This window comes from Labrus mixtus, chromosome 18, assembly GCF_963584025.1.
Source record: "Labrus mixtus chromosome 18, fLabMix1.1, whole genome shotgun sequence".
NCBI lineage: Eukaryota > Metazoa > Chordata > Actinopteri > Labriformes > Labridae > Labrus > Labrus mixtus.
Window position 1 is genome coordinate 1,148,699 of NC_083629.1, and position 21,247 is coordinate 1,169,945.

Consider the following 21,247-nt stretch of genomic DNA (forward strand, 5'->3'; position numbering starts at 1 on the left):
AATATTTACAATATTAAGATTTAGAAAAAAAACACACTGCCAATATAAAGAAAGGTTGGCATAAGGCAATCATTTTTGTCAATCAGTATCAATAGATCATATAAATGATAACACTCAAAAATCTGCAACTTAATATGAAGTGATGGTCAGGAGATGGTTGGCTTATTGGCATAATGACTGGAAACAGGTTCGCATTAATCTTTGTATCATTAGAAACCTGGTAGTATTTTTGAATGGTCGTTCATCCTGCCCTCATTTTCCCATAAGATGGGAAATCTTTGTATTTCTAAGTCTGAAAAGGAGCTTCCAGTGACGCAAAATGGCGATTTTTGGTGAGGACGAGGAGCCAGGGCCGGCTCGAGCTGGGGCGGACTGGTAGTGTCGGTGCTCTCACTGTTTGTCTATGGACACAGACATAGAGTCTGTTTTCTGACAGGAATTTCCAAGATCAATTCTGGGAGAAATTTCTGAATCAGTTGAGGAAATGGTCTTATGTGTTGAAGTAAATATGTTTGTAAACCTGACCTTAGTGGGAGTGGCCTGTGGTGCTGTGCATTCTGGGATTTGGTGTCTTTCATCCACATGAGCCAAAAAGACACTCTCTTCCTTTTCTCAGCCAAGAAGGCACCAACTTCAAAAAGTATTTCACATTTCTACTACTACTAGATTCATTTTTGAATTTGATAAAAAAATCTGAAGCTGATCCCTGCCGAGCTATTTCTTGGTTGGGCCAAGTAGCTACTCCTTGGAGTTATCTGTATGACTGTATAAAGTCATGGTGAGATGTCACCTCACACTGTACGACTGACTCGTTTACACCACACAACCAAAGCTCAGGATTTATGCGCCCCCACTGTACGACCTGAAAAAACTCCCTGAGCCGGTGAATCAGCTTGTGGCTGACTGTGTACAGTCATTCGACCAAAAAATACAAAAACAGGTCAGAAATCCATCCGACCAGTCGGGAGCAGCTGTTTAAACAGTGGTGTGCTGTCGTGCCTCAGTGTACACTGCACGACGGATGCCGGTGGTCTAAATGTGGTCTAAATCCACCTGAAGTTGTATAGTGTACAACAGGGTTTAATTGACACTCTCCTCATTATAGATAGACTATATACTTTGTTGGTAGAGTCGGTCATCAGTCTGAGCCCCAGCTCCTGCAGCCACATGTCCGATGTGACTTTAGACACTTAACCCCAAGTTTCTCCTGCTGCTTCCTCGGCCAAGTATGAATGTGTATGAATGTGATGAGTTACTTCTGATGGTCCCTAAACCATTCACCATCTACACACTTTTTGTCTACTCTTGAGACAAACCATTTACTTATAATGTCAAATTCTTACCTCTCATTTAATCCCTTAGTTTGACAGTTGATCCCAGAGGTAAAGCAAAGACAATTAGATGGATAAAAACATGTGCTCAAGTTTGCACATAGTCTGAGACACACACATACACACACACACACACACACATACACACTGTGGAATAATTAGTGTTCGCCTCATTATACAACACCACAGTCCCTGAAGGCCCAGATAATTCAGACTGGGAAATCTACAGCAAAGCCACAAGATATCATGTGTGTCTTTGTGTGTGTGTGTGTGTGTGTGTGCGTGTGTGTGTGTGTGTGTGTGTGTGTGTGTGTGTGTGTGTGTGTGTGTGTGTGTGTGTGTGTGTGTGTGTGTGTGTGCATGTCTGTGCGTGTGTGTGTGTGTGTGTGTGTGTGTGTGTGTCCATACAAGATTCAATACTACACCTGGTTGGATGCTCATATAACCTTATGGATGGTCTAAGAAGGTGGGAGGAGAAGACTACCTGATACTGTGATGGAGGATACATAGCAGACAGGAACAAACACACACACACAGAAACACACAGAAACACACTGAAACACGGACACACACACATACACCAAAGAGTCTTATGTCTTTGTTACAGAATGTAATTCAAGTCCAGTCGTTAAAAACATTACTCATTAATAACAGTGATCAATCACTATACTATAAATAATCCCCTACAGTTTAAAAGAAAAGTCTATCTTTTTCTTTTTCTAACTTATCATTTATAATTTCATGGGAAGAATTCTCTTATTTACCACTACCTATGGGAATAGTTAGATATTTAACAGCTGGCAAACTCCCAACAAATGAATTCATTTAAATTATAACATGGAAATTAGTGCAACATTTTTTAAATTATTAATCACTGTTGCAAAAAAACTCTCTTTCCACAGCTTGCTGATAATTGCTTTGACTGACACCTACCCTGCAGCAGTGCTTTCAGGTATTAAAAGTAATTTTATAAAGAAATAACCGGTCTTGTAGGTTGATGGTCTCTTTTGATTCTGTAGGTCATATGGAGACATGAGTATTGATTTAAGTCTGTTTCATAACTAGCTCAAATCCTCCTTATAGGAGCTTTAGGGCCTGATTTTGACAGTGTAAAGCACGGTGTTTAAAGCAAGGTGAAAAGGGATTTGGGGCATGTCCTTCTATATTCTGCTAGTTATGCGCTCCACAATCTGAGCGCAGAGCGAATATTAGTTTGGTCAAGTCGCTTGATCATATATAGGTGTGTTTTTGGGTGTAACATTAAAGGTATACTTCACCCATTAGCATTAATCTTTGTATCATTAGAAACCTGGTAGTATTTTTGAATGGTCGTGCATCCCGCCCTCATTTTCCCCTAAGATGAGAAATCTTTGTATTTCTGAGTCTGAAAAGAAGCTTCCAGTGACGCAAAATGACCATTTTTGCTTAACTGTCTGCCATATTGCTTGCAAGCTATGCTAACAGGCTCTATGGAGAAAGCTGATAATGGCGAAAAAATATAAATATAGTGGCGAGACGGCTGCTGCCGTCAGGCCGGTCTTGTGCTTGGGCTGCTGATTGTCACTTTGCATAGCAGCCTCTGTCATCAGTGTGTGAATGGATGTTAATGGGTCGGTGTGGTCTGCAGTGTAAAAGTGTTTTGAGTAGACTAGAACAGCGCTTTATGAGCTAAAGTCCATTTACCAGTTACCAAGTGTACAATACGGCCCTTAATGTCCTTTCTTTAAACATCAACTGATTATAAGCCAAATGTATCTTATTTAACAAAACATTTCCCATAGATTCATAACTTTTTGTATAATGTTCCCGTCTGTTGAAGGCATAGGGGAACCTCAGTGTCCTACAGAGGTTGATTTTATTTGCAATTTGTGTGCATTTATATGTCTGCAAAAAAGTGCAACAATAAAAAGAATGCATACAAATTGACTTCCCCTCGCGCCAAACCAATTCCATAGAAATGTATTAATTTGAGGATTAATTAATTAATTTAATTTTGGATTTGGAAAGCTGGTGTCTGAGCCTTTACTCTGCAACAGATGGAGACTTTACCTGGATCCAAAGAGTAGCCAAGAGCAGATGGCTGTTTTTTTCCACCATGAGACGTCAATCTTCATACAAACATTCCTGTTGAAGGTTTTGTTTACTCTAAAACTAATCTGGATCATGCAGCACTGACTTAAGTAAGCAACATTAAAACTGGACTTCTGTAGTACGGCATTGGCTCTGCTCAATCCCGCTCTGTCATGCCTTTAAACACTACATTCTTTCAGCCATGGTCGTTCTAACTGTTTTTCTTGAAACAAACACTGTTTTCCTCATTTTTTGTTTCTCGTCTCTTGGGCTCCTCTGCCATCCTGCTCCTGTTAGCACCAGATGACTCAAACCTCTGCTGGGGCTCGATCAGATGGCCTCCATTAGAGTGCTCTGCCAGGTTCTGCTCCCCAGTCATGGATCATGTGTCTCCGGAGTTTCCAAGTAAACTTTACTCATCAATTTCTTCTTGTTGCACCTTATTCACAATGTGGAGGAGTATTTAGTGGTTTCAATCGAGTGTAAATGTCGAGAATTAATTTCAGCTTCTTCTAGTGCTACACAAAGTAACACAGACTGCACAGAAGCTGCTGTAATATATGCAACAAATACAAAGTGATAAATGACAGAAACCCAGAATGGAAGGAGGGAAAAGTGAAAGAGTAAGGTGCTATAGAAAATAAGGAATGAGGGGAAAAGGGAGGGATCTTACACTCCAAAGCCTCTTACCATGAAGCATTTACAGCTTAAAGGTGGGATGTGAAATTCTAATCCAATACTCCCATTGCCACACAACACTATTCCAGGAATTAGCAACATGAAAGGTTAAGGGAGTCAACCCTGACCTCTGTCCACGGCTACCTACTAATCTATTTTAACAACATCCATGCCAACCAGGAATATAATTATCTGATACAGTGTTGACAAATGCTCAGAATGTGGCCACAATATTTGTTATAAACAAGGTATTAGAATTGTTTCCCTGGCTATTGGCGTTTCTGGAGTCTGTTTGGGCCCAAGGCAGAGACTCACAGGGGGCCGTCCAAATGGCGTTCATTCCCATTATGTTACAAATAATGCCACACCAACAAAATAATCTACCGGACGTCCCTCCCCCATATTTAGGGCTAGACAAGAATCATTCAGTCAACTACTATATGATCCAGAGCTGTAGGATGGGGCCCGCTGAGGGAGGTTTCCTACTGTCATTGCAAAAATGTGCACATTTTGAGCCACGGCTGTGGTTTAAAGTTAATCAGGACCTTGGGGTTCCCATACTGGCCTGGGGCCCCCAAGCAGTTGCCTGCCTTGCCTGTTGACAAGCAACGCCTCTGTCCCTGGCACTGAACATTCATTCATTTTGGGGGCGGAGCTTCTGAAGTAAAGCTGAAGGGAAGGGTGTATTTTATTTTTGCTGTTGGTTTAAATATCGATATACCTAACCCTCAATTTCATACCCCATTTTTGAGCAAGGCATTGGAAAGTAAAGGAGTCTCTAACCAGGACAACACTGGCACACTTGTAAAGTGAGGAGGTGCAGGTGCTATCGTGCAGAGGCAGTGGCGTTTTAACAAGGATTAAACCAGGAGAATTATTTCCCCTCTTGTCTTCTCGTATGACTCTCGAGTGGCTCGGCTTCCTGTTTAAATATTCACCTGATGTCTGCTGGCGTCATCAGCTATTGAAATTTAAATCCAGGGAGAGAACCTGAATGTGAAAAGAGTGCAGCAGAGGGGGGGTCATTTCGATTTAAATTCCTCAGGGCTTGAGTCTGTATCTCTTTCTTTTTAATTAAATAACTTTGTCAGGATTCAACATGGTGGTTTATGAGTGGAATTCATTACTAATCATTTATTACTCAGAGTGAGGGTCCAGTTGTGCTGAAAACCCAGAATGACCACCGAAATATGGTAACTAAGGTCAGCAATGATTCACCTTCAGTTCAGTCAATTCAATTTACTTCCATTAAAACAGCAATGTCTGATAATTGAAGTGAGAACATCCATTTGCAATAGCCTGTCAGAACTGTTTCGTCTCAAATCATTTTCAGTAATTTCATTGCAAAGTGAATCGATTTCCTCCTTTGATGTTAAGTGATAGTGACTTCACCCATAGTGGCCCCCAGGTTGCCTTGTTACCCAAGGTGCGGGACTAATGATAGCATCTTGTGGTGTTCAAGTGTGTCATATTGCTGTAATAAGAGTATTAATAGCAGGATATGATAGATGTCTGAATTTGGTACTTATACCCTGTGCTACATGTTAAACTATGTTGCCTTCACAATGAAGCTTTAAGCAGACATCCATCAATACATTTCTTGTGGAAATGGGTACATTAGCTGCTTACTCCAGATCTTGAGAAATGAACTTGTTATTATGGGAAACCTGTGTTGTTACACTGGGATAACCAAATAAATCGAATTCCGAAAAACCGATTTCAAGAAAACCACAGAAATGTATCATGGAAACCGAGTAAAAGAAACAAAAACAAAAAATGGATAATGTGGCTTCGGTATTGCACAACTAACCTATTTGCTCTATTCTAAAATAACTTGGGTTCATTTTCCATTTTTCCATTTTCTTTAGTTTTTGGTTTTGAGAAAGTTATCTCAAAATCCTTGCTAAAAAAACACCAGAAAATACATAGAAAGATTGAATCTGAGTAATCAGCCTGTCCTATTGAATGATCCAAATAACTGCCAAACTTGACATTTTCAGACCCAGAATGAGTAAGCGCTAGCATGCAGGTGTGGACAGTGTTAAAGAACACTTATTGAAAAGGCCACCAATCCCGTGTGTTGATCTGTTGGATTCATATAGGCTGTTGTAAAAACTGTGTGCCACAGTGAAAATGAGGGCCTCTATCTTATTAGATGTTGATTTTTCATTTGTGATGTTGGCAGGAAACAGACCAACAATAGAAGCGTAATGTAATGTGTTGTGAATTTAGCATGAATTCAAACTAAATTATAATCTCTGTTCAGTATGTTACATTATTTGGTAATTCTGGTATCACACATTATTGCAGGCCCATACTTTTTTTTTTTAAACATTTTTTGCTTAAGCAGTTAGAAAATGAAAGAAGCTTTGTATTTTGGGATATTGACTGAGAGAGTATTACCCCAACATTGTGTGCACAACCTGCCTATTGTCCAACCTGTCCATCATAGTGAACACAATAAAGTATGGGCTCATGCTGCAGTCTGAACTAGTCCTCTCAGATTTCAAGGTGGGTAGTTACCCCTGGCAACGTTCAATGTAAACCTGTCGAATTTAAGGACATCATTTATTTTTTTGGGGCACAGATGACCTGAACCAAACCATGTGGTTATATATACTTTCAATTAATATTTCCATTGCATGATATGAATACTCCTCCTGTGCAGTCAATGAAAATAATTGATATTTGATTATCACACTTTGTTGTTACCGCTAATACTTACAATGTTACAATTCACTTAGCAGACGCTTTTATCCAAAGCGACGTACATCATCATTCATACACTGCCACAGTAACCATTATTACTTAACCATTATTACTGACATTGTAGCCATAAATCAGTTGTATTCATTGTTGTTATTTTCTGTTTGTTTCTCTCTTGTATCTCTCTTTCTGCACGACCAACACAGGAGCAGCAGATGGCTTTTCAACATGAGTGGTTCTGCTTTAAGGCTCCTGCCTGTTATGAGGATGTTTTTCATTGCCACTGTTACTATGCTACAGTATATGTTGCATAGTGCTGTGCTCATGTTGGATTAGATTGGATGTGCATAATTCTAAATCATACAAAAAAGATTTCTTTTTTGGGGCTTTTGTGACTTTTTTAATGGAGAGATAGGACAGTGGATAGAGCTGGAAATCAGGGAGAGAGAGAGTGGGGAACGACATGCGGGAAGGAAGCCACAGGCTGGATCTGAACCCGGGTCGCCCGCTCTGAGGACCACAGCCTCCACACATGGGCCGCGCGCACTAACCACTGCACCACAAGCACCCCAGTTGCTGGAGCTTTTTGACCTCTTCAAGCCATTCACTCTTCATGCACCTTGTCAGTTGGTGAAGCTTCTTCAGGCTTATAATGGATGAAGCAGTATATGTAGCAGTTGACTCTTATGTCCACTTTGAGTGTTTGGAGAATTAAAGGCAGGCTCACACACTGTGCTGTCATTCACACTGTATTACAGAGAGTGTGGGTGTGTTAACCAGAGTGTTGTATAAGAGCATATAGAGAGCCAAAGACCGCCCCACGCTTACATCGTATCTGGCTTCTATTTTTAAGATTTTATTTTAAGTTTGTCCTCGAGAAAAAGGTTCCCAGTTTGTTTTTTTCTTACACTGTTCTACACTGCAATATCTCATAATTTTGAAATAAACAACATCATATCCCATGAGCTGTATTTACTTGCAAACTGACAAGGCCTCATGGGAGCCCTCTTTTAGAATTGTTTGTAATTGGGGGAAAGTGGGAGGTTTGGAACGAGATAATTTTCTCTTAATTAACATTCAGACAAGTGTGTGTTTGTATATCGGTTTACGTTTTTTTTTTTTTAGATCAATATTTGCATACTGAATCACAAAAAGATAAATTAATTGTCAAAGTGTGAAAAAAACAAACATTTAACATTTTCTTTGGCCTGCAAACATGAACACAACTTCCTTATAGGATTACATTTTCAACATAATATGCATATAACACACTTTCACAGTTCCAGTTTTCATTTTATCCCTTTTTATTTTACACAACATAACAACACAGTACATGTTGTCTTTTCTGTACAGAAGCTTTCCAGGAGCTTGTGATGAACACAGGCTGCAGTATACCAATGTCAGTGAAAAGCTCACAGGGTTTGTTTTTTTTTAATCTTCTTTTTTTTTTTTTTTTTTTTTTCATTCTTCCCTTTAAAAAATATCAATTTCATACGAGGTCTGTTAAAGTCTTCACCTGTTTTGTTACTTTTTGTCTCAGTTTGTGTTGGTCTACATGTCAGGAAACATCTGTACTCCTCAGTAGGTAAGAAAGGCTATTAGTGAAATCTCTCTTCCTCTTTGTTTGGCCCCTCCGTCCCAATCCCCTGCTCGTGGTTGTATGGAATCCTCAGTCCGGTTTCGTCATCTGTCAGAGGGTCTGTTAGTGCGGTTAAGAAGGCACCGACTGCTGTTCTCTTGCCACCGTATTGATACACACTTCCTATGGGCGTGTGAATGTAAGAATGGTGTTCTTTTACAGTTTTTTTTATTTGACTTTTTTTATTTCCTGTAATAATTCCCTTTTTGTGGTAGTTTCAGATAAGGTGACAGTGATCCTGGAAATGACGTGGCAAACCCATTGTCTTGTTTTCTTTTTGTGCTATAAGTGGAATCAATGAGACAACTCGAAGACGCTACGAGACAAGGCGAGTCAGCCGCTCGCTGAATGATCCAGTGAAAACAGATAGGAAACTGCCAAAGTGAAAAAATCTGTAAACGGAACAGAAGAGTTTGGAGAAAAGTTATGAAAATGATAAAAAAAGAAAAAAAAAGTTCACTCTCTTTCACTCAGGAACACGCAGTCATCGAAACACACACACACACACACATACACACATCTATAAACAAAGCCTCCAACAGGAAAAGACACACACACACACTGAAAACACATATTCTAAACAGCACACAGATTCAGTGCTGCCAACACACTTGAACCTTTTCTCACACACCTCAAAACAAATCCAAACCAACACACAAAGTCACACACATAACCCCACACACACACTCATACAAAAGTGGATGATTTTAAACCAAAGTTTGTTTGATGGTTGCGAACTCGAGTTCGAGTTCAGACGGTGCTTTCTAGAATCCAGTCCGACTCGCACCGCCCTCTGTCTGAGTCCGCATCCCCGTCTTTCAGGAGCAGCATCCCGCTCATTGATTGGCTCCTTTTGTTCCGCATTATACGCCCTAATTTGGGCACTCCTCCTGCTCCCTGATGGGGCAAGTGAGTCTTTGAATCGCCTCCCTCACTGAGCGAGTACCTCCTCCTCGCCCTGCTCCTCCCTCCCTCTTCCACCGGGAGAGTCTTGTACTTGGCTGCGGCGGAGGGGACAGCGCGAGGAGCCCTGCGCAGGATGGGCGTCTCTCTGAAGCGGATGGAGGGGACCGGGCTCGGGGTGGAGTGAGGGCTGGAGAACGTGGACGGTACAAAGGGGGGCGGGGTCTGGTTGAGAGATGTTGAGTTATTGCGGTTGGTGTTGAGATTCTCTAGAGGGATCGATGAAGGGAGAAGAGCCGAGGAGGTGGAAGAAGGTGGGCGAGGGGAAGGGGAGGTGAGGTTTTCAGGAGTCGCCGAGGTGTTTGAGCAAACTGAGCCCGGCTTATTTGGGGCCGGCTTCCGCTTTGGCTTAGATAGTGAACCGTTGGTTGTGGTGGGCGAAGAGATGCTAGCTCTCTCTTCACCCCCCTTCTCTCGCTCCCCGCTTCCAGCTGTTGGGCTTTTGGCGGCCCAGGGCTGGCTGAGAAGGGACGTAGCTGTGGAGCAGTCAGGCAGGGAAGAGTCAGAGGACTGAATCACTGTATCCTTTCCCCCTCCCCCTCCTGCTGCGCTCCTTTTCTTTGAGCCTCCTGAGAGGTCGTCTAATCCGATTGAGCCGTGTTTAGAGGCGCTGGGAGTCACCGTGCATCCCTGTGACTGCGAGCCATTGGTCTGTGAGTGAACATTGGTCATAGACAGAGAAACGCCTTTCCCTCCCTCACCAGGATTACACACCTGAAGAAAAAACACAAGAAAGTAATGTGGTGTTAATGTTATGTGTTATTTAAATTTTAAACAAGAACTATTTAATAAAGGGCTGGAAAAAATGACACAATATATAACCATATTTTTTTAATGGCATTTGCTTTAGCTGTCAGTTTTATATATATAATCCAATTCTTCTTCTGTCAAAAATATGTTTTTATATGACAAACAATGTCAACCTTTTAGTGTTTAATTTAAACTACACTTCACTGTTAAGATACCTTATTTTTCACGTCACATTTATTTAAATAGAAAAGTTGGCAAAAAACACAGAAAATAGAGATTGTAGTGATATCAATACCCGATCAGAGTGAATAATAGTCATATGGTTTTTACATTTAGGATATATTTGTTGCCAAAAAAATCTTAAATGTACCTAAAATATCTGGGGCCTTTAAGTAAGTAAGAGTAAGAGTTGCTCCTAGTGACAGAATTCTTAGAATCAGGACATTTTCTAAGAATTAACCCCTCAAAGTTAGGACTAGATCCTTGTAAATATTAAAGTTATTCACAAAGTGTCTTAGCCCTTAAGAGAGCTCCTAAGGTGTAAAACTGTGAGGAGTAGTGAGGAGGACTTTTAACAGGATGAGGAGAAAATGGAGAAATGTTCTCCAAACACTACATGAAGAATATTTTTGACTCATAGTTGGGCAGAACAGACAAAAAATATTTGTGCAGACATTTCAATCCATCTCTGACTTTATTCAGTACAAAGTGAGACATGTTGAATTTCTCTACATGTGGTTACCTCCACAGGTGAACCCAATAACTAATTAAGACTCTTTACTTGCTGATGTAACCTAACTATCAGCATGTGAAGAAGCTGCTGCACAAGTGGACATGTGATTTCAAACATCTTGTAGGCTATATACTTTTAAAGAACGTCTTACAATTTATCACACAGATGATCATTTCAAAGTGTTCATAATTACACAATGTCTGACTAGATTTTATGTTTGACTCTTTATCTCCATGTTTTTTTGGATTAACCAATCACAGCATCTGAAATAATGTGTGATGCCTAGCAATGGGGTCAACCACGCCTCCTCACTAAGATTAAAGTTTCTGCCTCTTCCTCGCTCAGAGTTGCTCTGAGAATGTTCATAAATCACTCCTAGGCTAAGACTCCTTGCTAGGAATTCTTAAACTAAGTTAGAAGCTCTCTGAGAGGATTCTCAGAATGTTTGTGAATACAGGCCCTGATGTATTAAATCAGGAGAAACCGAAGGCTCTGCAAAGGCAGAATGTGCAACATTTTACACATAAATGTAACCTCTGTAAATATCTCTCTGAGTGATGACTGTCCACAATGAGTGACGCGTGAGTCCTGCTGTCTGTGATGTTGTCTGAGCCGTGTTTACATCGTGTTTACATGGACGGGACGGCCGGCCGGCTCATCGCCTTGCGTATAAAAGCTGTTTAAGTGAGCGACTAGAGAAAAGAAGAATAACATACTGTACTCACTGCTTATTTGAACATCACGTTAGAGTTTTTAGATCATGGTCATTCCGTGTATATTTACATGCAATGTGCAGCTAAGAGCTAGGTAAAGTAAGCTAGCATTAGCATGTTAACACAACACTGCAGCTTGAGACGAGGACAGTTTTGTCCACCGTTTGTGCTTAGCGCTTAGTGCTTAATTAATGTGCGTTCCTATTTGATAACTCCTTTGTGTAAGTGCGAGGGGAGTGGGGTTGGAGGTATAGGAAAACTCAGAGTGGTGCAGGTGTTGCCACACTGTTTTGATTTAATGCTTGTGATCAAGGGGCGACATCTACTGGATCAAAAAGTGGCACACTGTTCCTTTAAACATTGTAAAATTAATAAAGATGTATTCGATTGAAAAATATATTTTTGAATATTGTCTAAGAATGAAACGTTTTAAATGTAAGTTACCTTGAGCAATTTTAATTTGAACACTTTTCTTACTAGGAATGGGCTTTCACAGCCGTCAATGAGACATGGTAATGTAGAACTGTAAAGACAGGATAGGATTTGGTTGGAAGCTGAGATGAACTGAATTGTAAATGGGCAAAAACGTTGATTGACTGTAATTCAGTGAATCAGAATGAGACCAGACTGGCATACAGCCACCATGTGAATAATGCCAATCTTCGCCCATAATGAAAAGCTCTTTCCTTTTATTCTTTTTCCTTTATGGCCGGAGTGAATTAAATGAGACAGACAGAGACCCACCTTGTACCGTATCATCAGGATGATGATGAAAACGAGCACAGAGGCCACTATTATCCCTCCGATGATGATGATCATTGTCCCACCGAGGAACTGAGACTGCATGAAATGACACCTCATGTACTCTGACTCGGTGCTGAACTGCACACAGCCGACCACACGTGTGGCTGTCAGAGAGGTGACGACATCATCGTAGATGGCCAGCACACAGAGGTCGTACTGGGTCCCTGCTGCCAGGTTGTTGACCAGGAAGTTCTTGCTGGATGGGGGAATCATTCTGTGGTAAAAGATTGAGGGCAGACAGAGAGAGAGAGAGAGAGAGAGAGAGAGAGGAAAGGAAATGTTTAATTTTTAACAGCATCAAAAAACTACTACTAGATATTACTTTGAAAACGAAAAGTATCAATTGAGCATGTTGACATAAGGTATCAACTTCCTGTATTTGTCAAGAATAATAACATTTTGCTCTTTTCCAGCTAAAATACTGACATTCCTTAAGCATTGACTTATGGACAAAGAGTTTTTAATTCCTATAATAGCCTATCAACAGTTAAACATTAACATAGTTTCTCACTTATTCTAATTTGCCCTTTTAAAATGTTAAACCTGCGTAATGAATATTCAGCCATTTTGGATGTGGCAAAAAAAAACATAGAAAATGATTTACAAAAAACGTTTTGTTCATATAATGACCATGCTGGCAAACCATGTACTTGCACATCCAGTTAGCAGCATTAGCCGTCATTTAGAAAAAAAAAAAGTGTCTTTATGAATGTAAGTCCAGTAACAACAACAACAACCCCTTTTTAAGATCTGTTCTGGTGTCCTCTTAGCTCATAGTTTCAGTGTGTTCAACAACAGGTAACAAACTGGTTAAATATGGAGCGTTTATCTTTCTGGAAACAGCTGCTGTAATACCAAACGGGAGCTAAAAGAGGCTTAAAGACATATCCTACTATAGAAATGTCTTTGGGTGCACACCTTCAAGCAACGTCTTTTACAGTCATGTTTACCAACTTTTGCAATAAAAATAAATAAAATAATTGATGCTATAAACAACTCTATTACATATCTATGGATCCTTTGTCTATAAGCTGTACAGGGGTTACACTAAAATCCTCCTATGTTTTCTGTATATGTTTTATGTCCAATAATTTAACATTAGAAATGGCCCTATAAAAGTTCAGTCCTATTACAATTTACAGCCCACATTAAAACAAAAGGTCCCTCTGCTTAGTTTCTAAAGGACTATAAAACCATCCTCCAGAGAAGGATGGAAAAAAACATAGTACATTGTTCAAATGATATAAGTTAAATCCTGACCTAGATATGATGAAGAACTAAAAATAAAATGCTTCACAGGGTTGGGAGAATGAAAATGTGAAATAATCAATACACTCAGCTCCACGGTGTATAGCTGGGTGCTGAATCCTAGACATACACAAAAAAACCCAGAAGACATCAGCAGTACAGGAGACCAATTAAATTATTTTTTACTGCATGGTTGTTTTAATGCAGATGCTGCTCCTCGGTATGCAAATATTCCACACACAAGGCTTTCAGTCAAATCAAGATAATAAACTAAACAAATAGAAAGGTTGTTTGCCGGTTTGATTTGAAGTTGGTAATTCTTCACTGGACACTTGTCACACTGACTAAACTATGCACACTTGTCCTTCAGTTTCCCTTTAAGGGCTTGTCAGCTTTCCAGGATTTTCTCATTAAAATGCTAATGAAATTCCTCATTAAAAGTAAAGAGAGCGTCTCGTGGTGTTATGCGCACGGAGAGGAGCAAAGGGCTTTTTAGGCCAGGTGAAGCATCTAGTTTAGAGTTCAAGTTAAGTGAAGGTTAGGAGGTATGTTACGGTTTAATGGTTGGTCTTCAGAGCAAGGGAGTGAATGCAGAGCTGGGTCATTAGCCTGCTCTCTGTGGAATAACAGCGCAAGGCTTTTAAGAGTGTGTGTGTGTGTGTGTGTGTGTGTGTGTGGGAGCATCTGTATGACCCTATGAATACTAATAGGACCGTCTGAATGTTGGCTGACCATGACTGTTCTCCCCTTTGCTTCTCTTGATGATTTTATCACCAAAGTCCTTCCCTCCCAAACACACACAAACAGAACCACACACACACACACACACACACACACACACACACACACACACACACACAGAGTGACATTGAAGAGTGTAGGTTAATGATAGGAGCGAGTGTCACTGCCACCTACACGCTCAGATACAAGCAGCTACATTTATTTATGCATATATACACGGACAGAGATTAATTCCCCTTTTATTGCTTGGGCTTTGGGCTTCATTTGTGGGAATGAATGTACATTAGCCACTAAGGCATGTAAATCTCAGCTGATAATAATGTGTTTGTTTTGTAACTGCACATTCTGAGATCATCTTATTATTTTTATTTTTTTCTTGCAGGCTTAAACATGTTCACACTCTCAGAGACACACACACAGCTGTTTATTAGCTCATTAATATTAGATGTCTATAAGGCCTATGCTTTTATATAAGTACACAGTTATAATATTCAACAGACGCAGTATGAGAGAAAGAGCTAAAACACCAGAGGCGCACACACATTTGCAGATGGTACAAGCACATGCAAAGACACATAATCATACCTTAAAGGTTTTATATGTGATTTTTTGATCCAGCAGATGTCGCCCTTGAGCACCAGCATGAAAACTTGTGCTGCATTGTTGTGTTAGCATGCTAATGCTAGCGATCTTTATTATGCTCGTATCTTCACACTGCATGTAAATTTACCTGAAATGAGCGTGATCTAGAAACACAGTTAAGCAGTGAGTACAGTATGTTATTCTTCTTTTCTCTAGTCCCTCAATTAAACAACTTTTATACACGAGGGGAGGAGTCAGCCGGCCGTCCGGGCGATGTAAACAAAGTGAAGATAAGACTCTGAAAACATCACAGACAGTGGGACTCGGGTGTTACACCCATTGTAGACAGTCATGACTCACTGAGTTATTTTCAGAGGAGATACTTGATTTATATTATATTTAAGGGTGAAAAATCACATATTAAGCCTTTAAAGTGATGAAACACTCTTGCACGCACAGCTCTCCTTCATAGATTCTTATATATCTAAAGCAACTCTAATCCACAGACCAAGAAAAAAAAACATGAATTAAAACCAATGTGCTTGCTTTAATTTCCCCCCAAAAATAGAACATGTCCTCTTTCAAGCAAAAAAAAAAAATCACTCAAATTAAAATTCAAAGTAAAAAATAAGTGCCTCTTTTACAGTAAAATAATGATTGTACTGTTGGTAATAAAAGGTTATATAAGGACCTGTGTTTGAGTGCAGCAGCAGGGCCTTGACAAATGACTGGCTGACAGCTCTGCACAGCCTCTGCAGCAAAGACTGACTCCCCCAATAATATTATACTGATACCATATGATAAAAAAAATATAATATGAAGGTAACGACTGAGTGGTTTCAACAGATAATCTACTGCCGTGAAAACCTTTTATCTCCCAAACGTCAACAAAGCATATTTCTGCCAACACAGTGTTCTACTTAATGTTGCGTCTCTCTTAAGAATGAGGGAGAATCTTTGAAACTATAAAGGAACTCTTAACACATGGGAAAAGGAAACTTTCTCAGAAGGTCATGGAAAGTTAACTTAATATTTATTGAGATGATAATTCAAAACATATTTTTTCATATAATGTAAATTTAGTAGTTAAGCCTCAGATTAAAGTCTTACTAAACGGGAGCTAAATCAAAGTGTTGTTGACACCGTCGGTTTAATTCAGTCATGATGAACAACTTAGAAAGATAGCTGTATGCTTTAAATATACTGGCATTATAAACAACAAATTCCATGTTTCACCTTCAGTATTAAATTGTTTGTTTGTTTGTTTGTTTGTTTGCTGCTCACCCATTTACACAAGTCAATATTACATTTTCTCTTTGCTCCACCGCAGAAACCTTTGCCTTCAAGATGACTCCTCCTGGACACTTACCAAATGATAATGTATTTAAACTAGATCCATCCACTCAAGCCAATGGAACTCATGTTGCATAGCTTGTTTTTCATCGTCAACATGTAAGCCAAGATGTTATCATTTATAATTCATAGATACACCAGAGGTATTGATCATGTGTTTAATGTTTGGGGGGGCACCTAGTTGTGCTTCATGCTGAGTTCACAAAATACATTTTCTCTGCAAATGAGCGGATTCTTTTCCTAGTGTTGCATACAATTATTTCTTGACTGTGAGCCGTTAGCATCATGAACTCATCCAAACTGACTCATTCATTGTGGCTAATTTCTTTGTGTCTGAGCTGGATCTTGCTGCCAGTATTTGAAGCCCTACAGTGGGCAGATGATTGCCTTGGCCGAGACTATTACACTAATCTATCTACTCTGCTCTGCCAAGCCCTCAGCCTGTGTGTGTGTGTGTGTGTGTGTGTGTGCATGTCTTTAAGGGTTTCATTACACTTTTACCACACAAAAGCCAGTGTCTATGTGCGTGCACCTCTGAGTCTGCATTTGTGTACTTGTCTATATGAGTCTGCAGTATATGTGTGTGAGTTCCATTATAGTAATCTTCTCCTCCCATGGCAGGCTCCTCTTCCCAGTGGCTGTAACTGAGTCTGGCTGTCTGCCAATATCCATCACTGATACAGCACTACAAGCTGGTCAACCCTCAGTGTGTGCATGTGTGTGTGTGTGCAGAGATGTGTGTGTGCTCGTGTGTCTGTTAATCAACTTAAGCTTTTCTCACTCCAGCCGGGACAAAGCCAGTTGGACAATGTGATCCCCATTAGTCCCTCTCATCTTTTTGACTCAAGACAAATGATTGCCTCCATGCACAGAACAGTGAACTATGATACCAGATTTTTCTGTTTCAGGCCATTTCACTTGATTACGGATTGGACAAAGCCTACAGGCCACAAACATGCACTACTCCAGAAGGGGGGGGGGGGGGGGGGGGGGGGGAAAGGCCATTCATGGCAGTAATTCAACACACAAGACCAGGGCTTCTAGGTCGAGCTGGAGCACAGCGATAAGGGGCCATGGCTTCTTAATAACTCAGCTGTGTGTCATCCCTCAGCAGCTGCCCCAGCAGCAAAGCCCAGCCTGGCCATGTGTGACAAATTCCAATGTTTTAAAATGATATCAACTGCTTTGGGCTAGCTCATTAGTAGTTTCATGTTGCTGCAGAGAATATTGTTTTTTTTGCAAATCATAAGGGGAGTTCAAGTTGTCCAGTTTGGGGAAAAAAACACATGTTTAATATCTGAATTTATTTTTCATGCATTGTGGCCTTTTTTTTAGAGATTTCTGAGGGACTCCTGGGGTTACTGCTCATCAGGAATTTTTGGTAAGCGAGGAAACTACTGGGTTAAAGGCATACGTCTATTAACAGCTTTTTTTTGCGCTTATTGTTGCTAGGATACAAAAGTTAACTTCTGCTTTCCTTGGCAGTGACCATTAGGGCTGTGTTAAAAAGCTCTGTGTGCCTAATATTGCCCTGCATTCAAGGGAATATACAAAGAAAACATGAAAACAATGTGATTAAATCCTCTCCTGGCATGCGCAGCAGCTGTGAAACTGGAAATTGTTTCCTTGAAAATAAGTTTTCTCTCCTCCATTTTTGTAGACAAAAGCTGATATCAGAAGTCCCGCCCTTCTTGATTTTGATTAGTCACTGCAGTGACACTGAAAAAAGCACAACTGTGTTCCAAAGGTTGAACTGTTATCAGCTGAAAGCGATGTGAGCGCAGCGAGAAAAATAGCCAATGGGCGCTGCCATCGCAAAAAAACTGCCTTTGAGTACACAAGCCTTAACTCTGTGTTTTTTAGTACTACAAAGGGTGTTCATTTATAACCGTGGTACATCACCAAGGTGTTCTGTCGAACACCTCACCTGCTTCGGAGAAGGTTATGTGTCACATATGATTTTACATATGAAATATAGACTATGAATAGAACTTTTTTATTTGTGCTTCACTGATATCATCCCACAACAGAGACTGAAAAACACTGGATCCTTGAAGTTGTTGTACCAATGATAGTTGTTAAGCATACTATACTTTCACTTAGCTCCATAGTGCTACATTAGTGACCTTTGAGACTGCAGCTAAAATATTACATCTTCAACTGTCAAACATGCAGCATGCATATATCTGTGCAACAAATTACTTTAAGGACAAAAAACGGGGGTTATTAAAGTCTGATCTATTATAGACTATGACGGTCTGCTGTTGGCAGACTTGATCATGTCTGTGATTGGTCATATACTGCAGTGCTAACCATGCCTGATTATCTGCTTAGTGAGATCTCATTTTTTAGGGTTAGGGAAGCCAGGTTACTGAAAGAGACCCTGGTTGTGTTGAACTCACTTTGTAGTGCAGGCCTCTGGAAACTTACCAGCAGTGCACCTGGTTAAACTTTTAAACTTCTTAAATCAAAATGCAAGATTTAGATGCACGCTTTATGCTTCAGAGTGATGTTGAATAGTCGCTGGACTTTTCATGCAACTTTTTTGAGTATTTGATAAGAAAAGATACCTTTCTTGTCTTGTATGTAAATACTTTTTAGAGCAGCTTAGCTTAGCTCAGCATAAAGACTGATAACATGGGGGAAAAGCTATCCTTGATGTCACACACCGCAACATTAACAGCAAAGGTTTTTCAGCTTGTTAGTTTATGTAGGAACAAATTCAGTGAATCTGGAAGTCTATTACTCCATAACACTCAGAACACAACTGTTTGAACAAAAAAAAACATTTCAGAATTTACCAAAAGTGATGCCAAAAAAGAGATGGGACCAAATATGGGGTAGGATGTCCAATTATTTCAGATAATGGTATTCAGTGCTTCTAGCTAAAGCCTTCCGCTATGCAAGCTGGTCTAAATTTAAAAAGCCTGAAACATGAAAACTTTGTCAAATAGGGAAATAAAAAGCAGCATGCAAAGGCAGTTTTAGTCATTTTTCCTTAACATTGCACTTTTAAAACATGTTTAATTAATTGTTTCGCTGAGATTTAATGTGTGCTTAATGGTAACTGAGCATAATCAAGCTTTCTTTCTTTCTTATTTAACACACCTTTCTATGCTAATTTTTGTTGATTACTAATGGGACTATCTCACAGAACATCACATCGTACTGAAGGCAACAGTACGATCAGAACATTTAAGAATAACTGGTTTCTAAGCACAAAGAGAAGAGGAATAATGGGGGTTCAACTCCTGCCCCATTACTCTTGACCTCAAAGCTAATGTGGTTTACACAGCAGATGGCACAATGCCATGCTCTGAGTCTCTAACGCAGACAGAAAACATTGCAGAAGCTAGCTTCTTATCTTTGTTTTACCATGGTTAATGCTGCCCCTGATGGCCGAGCTAATGGTTAACGAGCATGCACACAGCTTGTACTCTGAAGTGGAACAGGAAGTTTGAGCCCGGGCCACGGGGGATTTACTAACACCTCCCCATCCAATGTGATCCATGAAACCCTGTTCCCTGTTGCAGGTGGTCTAGCAATGATTTTTTATAGTTTGCAATGGAATGAAACTGTTCACACCAGTTTTAAAGACTTACTCGGATGTTTTGAATATTTTTGCACACTTAAAATGCTCTAGTAAAAAAACTACAATTATCCACACCTTTTGATTCTCTTTCCCTCACAATCACCACCCTACGATTAAAAACTCAAAGAAGAGAAATAGCAGAGTCTTCAGCTCCATTATGTCTGAATGTTCCCTCTAAAAATTGTCTCTCTTATTAGTGAAACTGGAAAGAAAGAACAGCAAACATACAAAATGTGTTTTCCCTTATCAATTTATCTTCATACTGTTCGAGGTGACGCTTAGAGGAGTCGCCATTTTTGGGCTTTTAAGGAATTATGTGTTAATGAATTACTACTTTCAGAGAGAAGTATGAATAAAAGATCTAATCAAAGGAATTATAATTTTGGAAATGTGTTTAATGAATATCAAATTCCTCTCAGGAGTCGCATGCTAACGAGGCAGATCAAACTGGGCTCTAGCAGCTGAAATCTGCAGTCAAAAGAGGTTTAATTACACAGAATAATCAAAAGCTTTAAAGCTGCTCTAGTGAAGTTTATATTGAAAATGAATGACATGACTCTGTTTTATAGAAAGATGAACAGCAAAGGCTTCAACAAACACTGCAGTCTCCCTCATCTACATGTATCAGGTTCATATTTTAAGTCATTTTTAAGGTTTGACGGATCACAACATGTTGTCATGGTTGACTTTCACTACTCTTATCAACCTTGTTTCCAGACAGGAAGTTGTTACATGCAAATGCATCTCTTAAAAATGATTCCGCTGTGGCTCAGTGAGAAGGTACAGTAAGGGGTTCGATCCCCAAGATCCTGCAGCCTCATTGTCAGATGTGTCTGTGGACACACAAGTTGCTCCAGCTGCTTCGTCGGTGGAGTGTAAATGTGTCTGACTGGATTAGTTAATAATGATGGACACTTTATCAGCCTCTGCCATCAGTGTGTGAATGTGTAGGTGTGACCTATGGTGTAAAAATTGCTTTGAGTAGTCAGAAAACTAGAAAAGCGCTCTACAAGCTCAAGTCCATTTAATGTTTACCATTTATGTTTTGCATACAGACAAATTTAGCAACTATCTACCCAGCTAAAATTATTTTTTTTCTCCCCAGAGTTACTAACTAGTAGGTGGTTAAAACATGATAGGTAATACTTAAATTGTACTCTATCTAGTGAACCCGTAAATAGACAAAGTGTGGCATTTAAACTTCATAAAGTGACTTTATATGTCAGTAATCTTAATCTTAATCAAGTCAAGTTCCCACACAGCCAAACAGACAATTGATTTAGGTATAACGTTTAATTTGAAGGCTTAATATGCGATTGTTCACACTTAAATGTAATATAAATC

The 21,247-nt window shown here is 39.8% G+C and overlaps 1 protein-coding gene across 3 annotated transcripts in view; it reads right to left on the reverse strand.

The window, feature by feature from the left end:
• Positions 1-8,071: 8,071 nt before the first annotated feature.
• lrfn5a (leucine rich repeat and fibronectin type III domain containing 5a) overlaps positions 8,072-21,247 on the reverse strand; it is a 140,160-nt gene continuing 126,984 nt past the window's right edge. For all 3 annotated transcript variants that reach the window (XM_061062703.1, XM_061062704.1, XM_061062701.1), the window contains exons 9-10: positions 12,328-12,601; positions 8,072-10,101 (exon numbers count right to left, since the gene is read on the reverse strand). In XM_061062703.1, the coding sequence (XP_060918686.1) occupies positions 9,175-10,101; positions 12,328-12,601 (1,201 nt within the window). In that variant the 3' untranslated portion in view covers positions 8,072-9,174. The remainder of the gene's footprint in view (positions 10,102-12,327; positions 12,602-21,247) is intronic.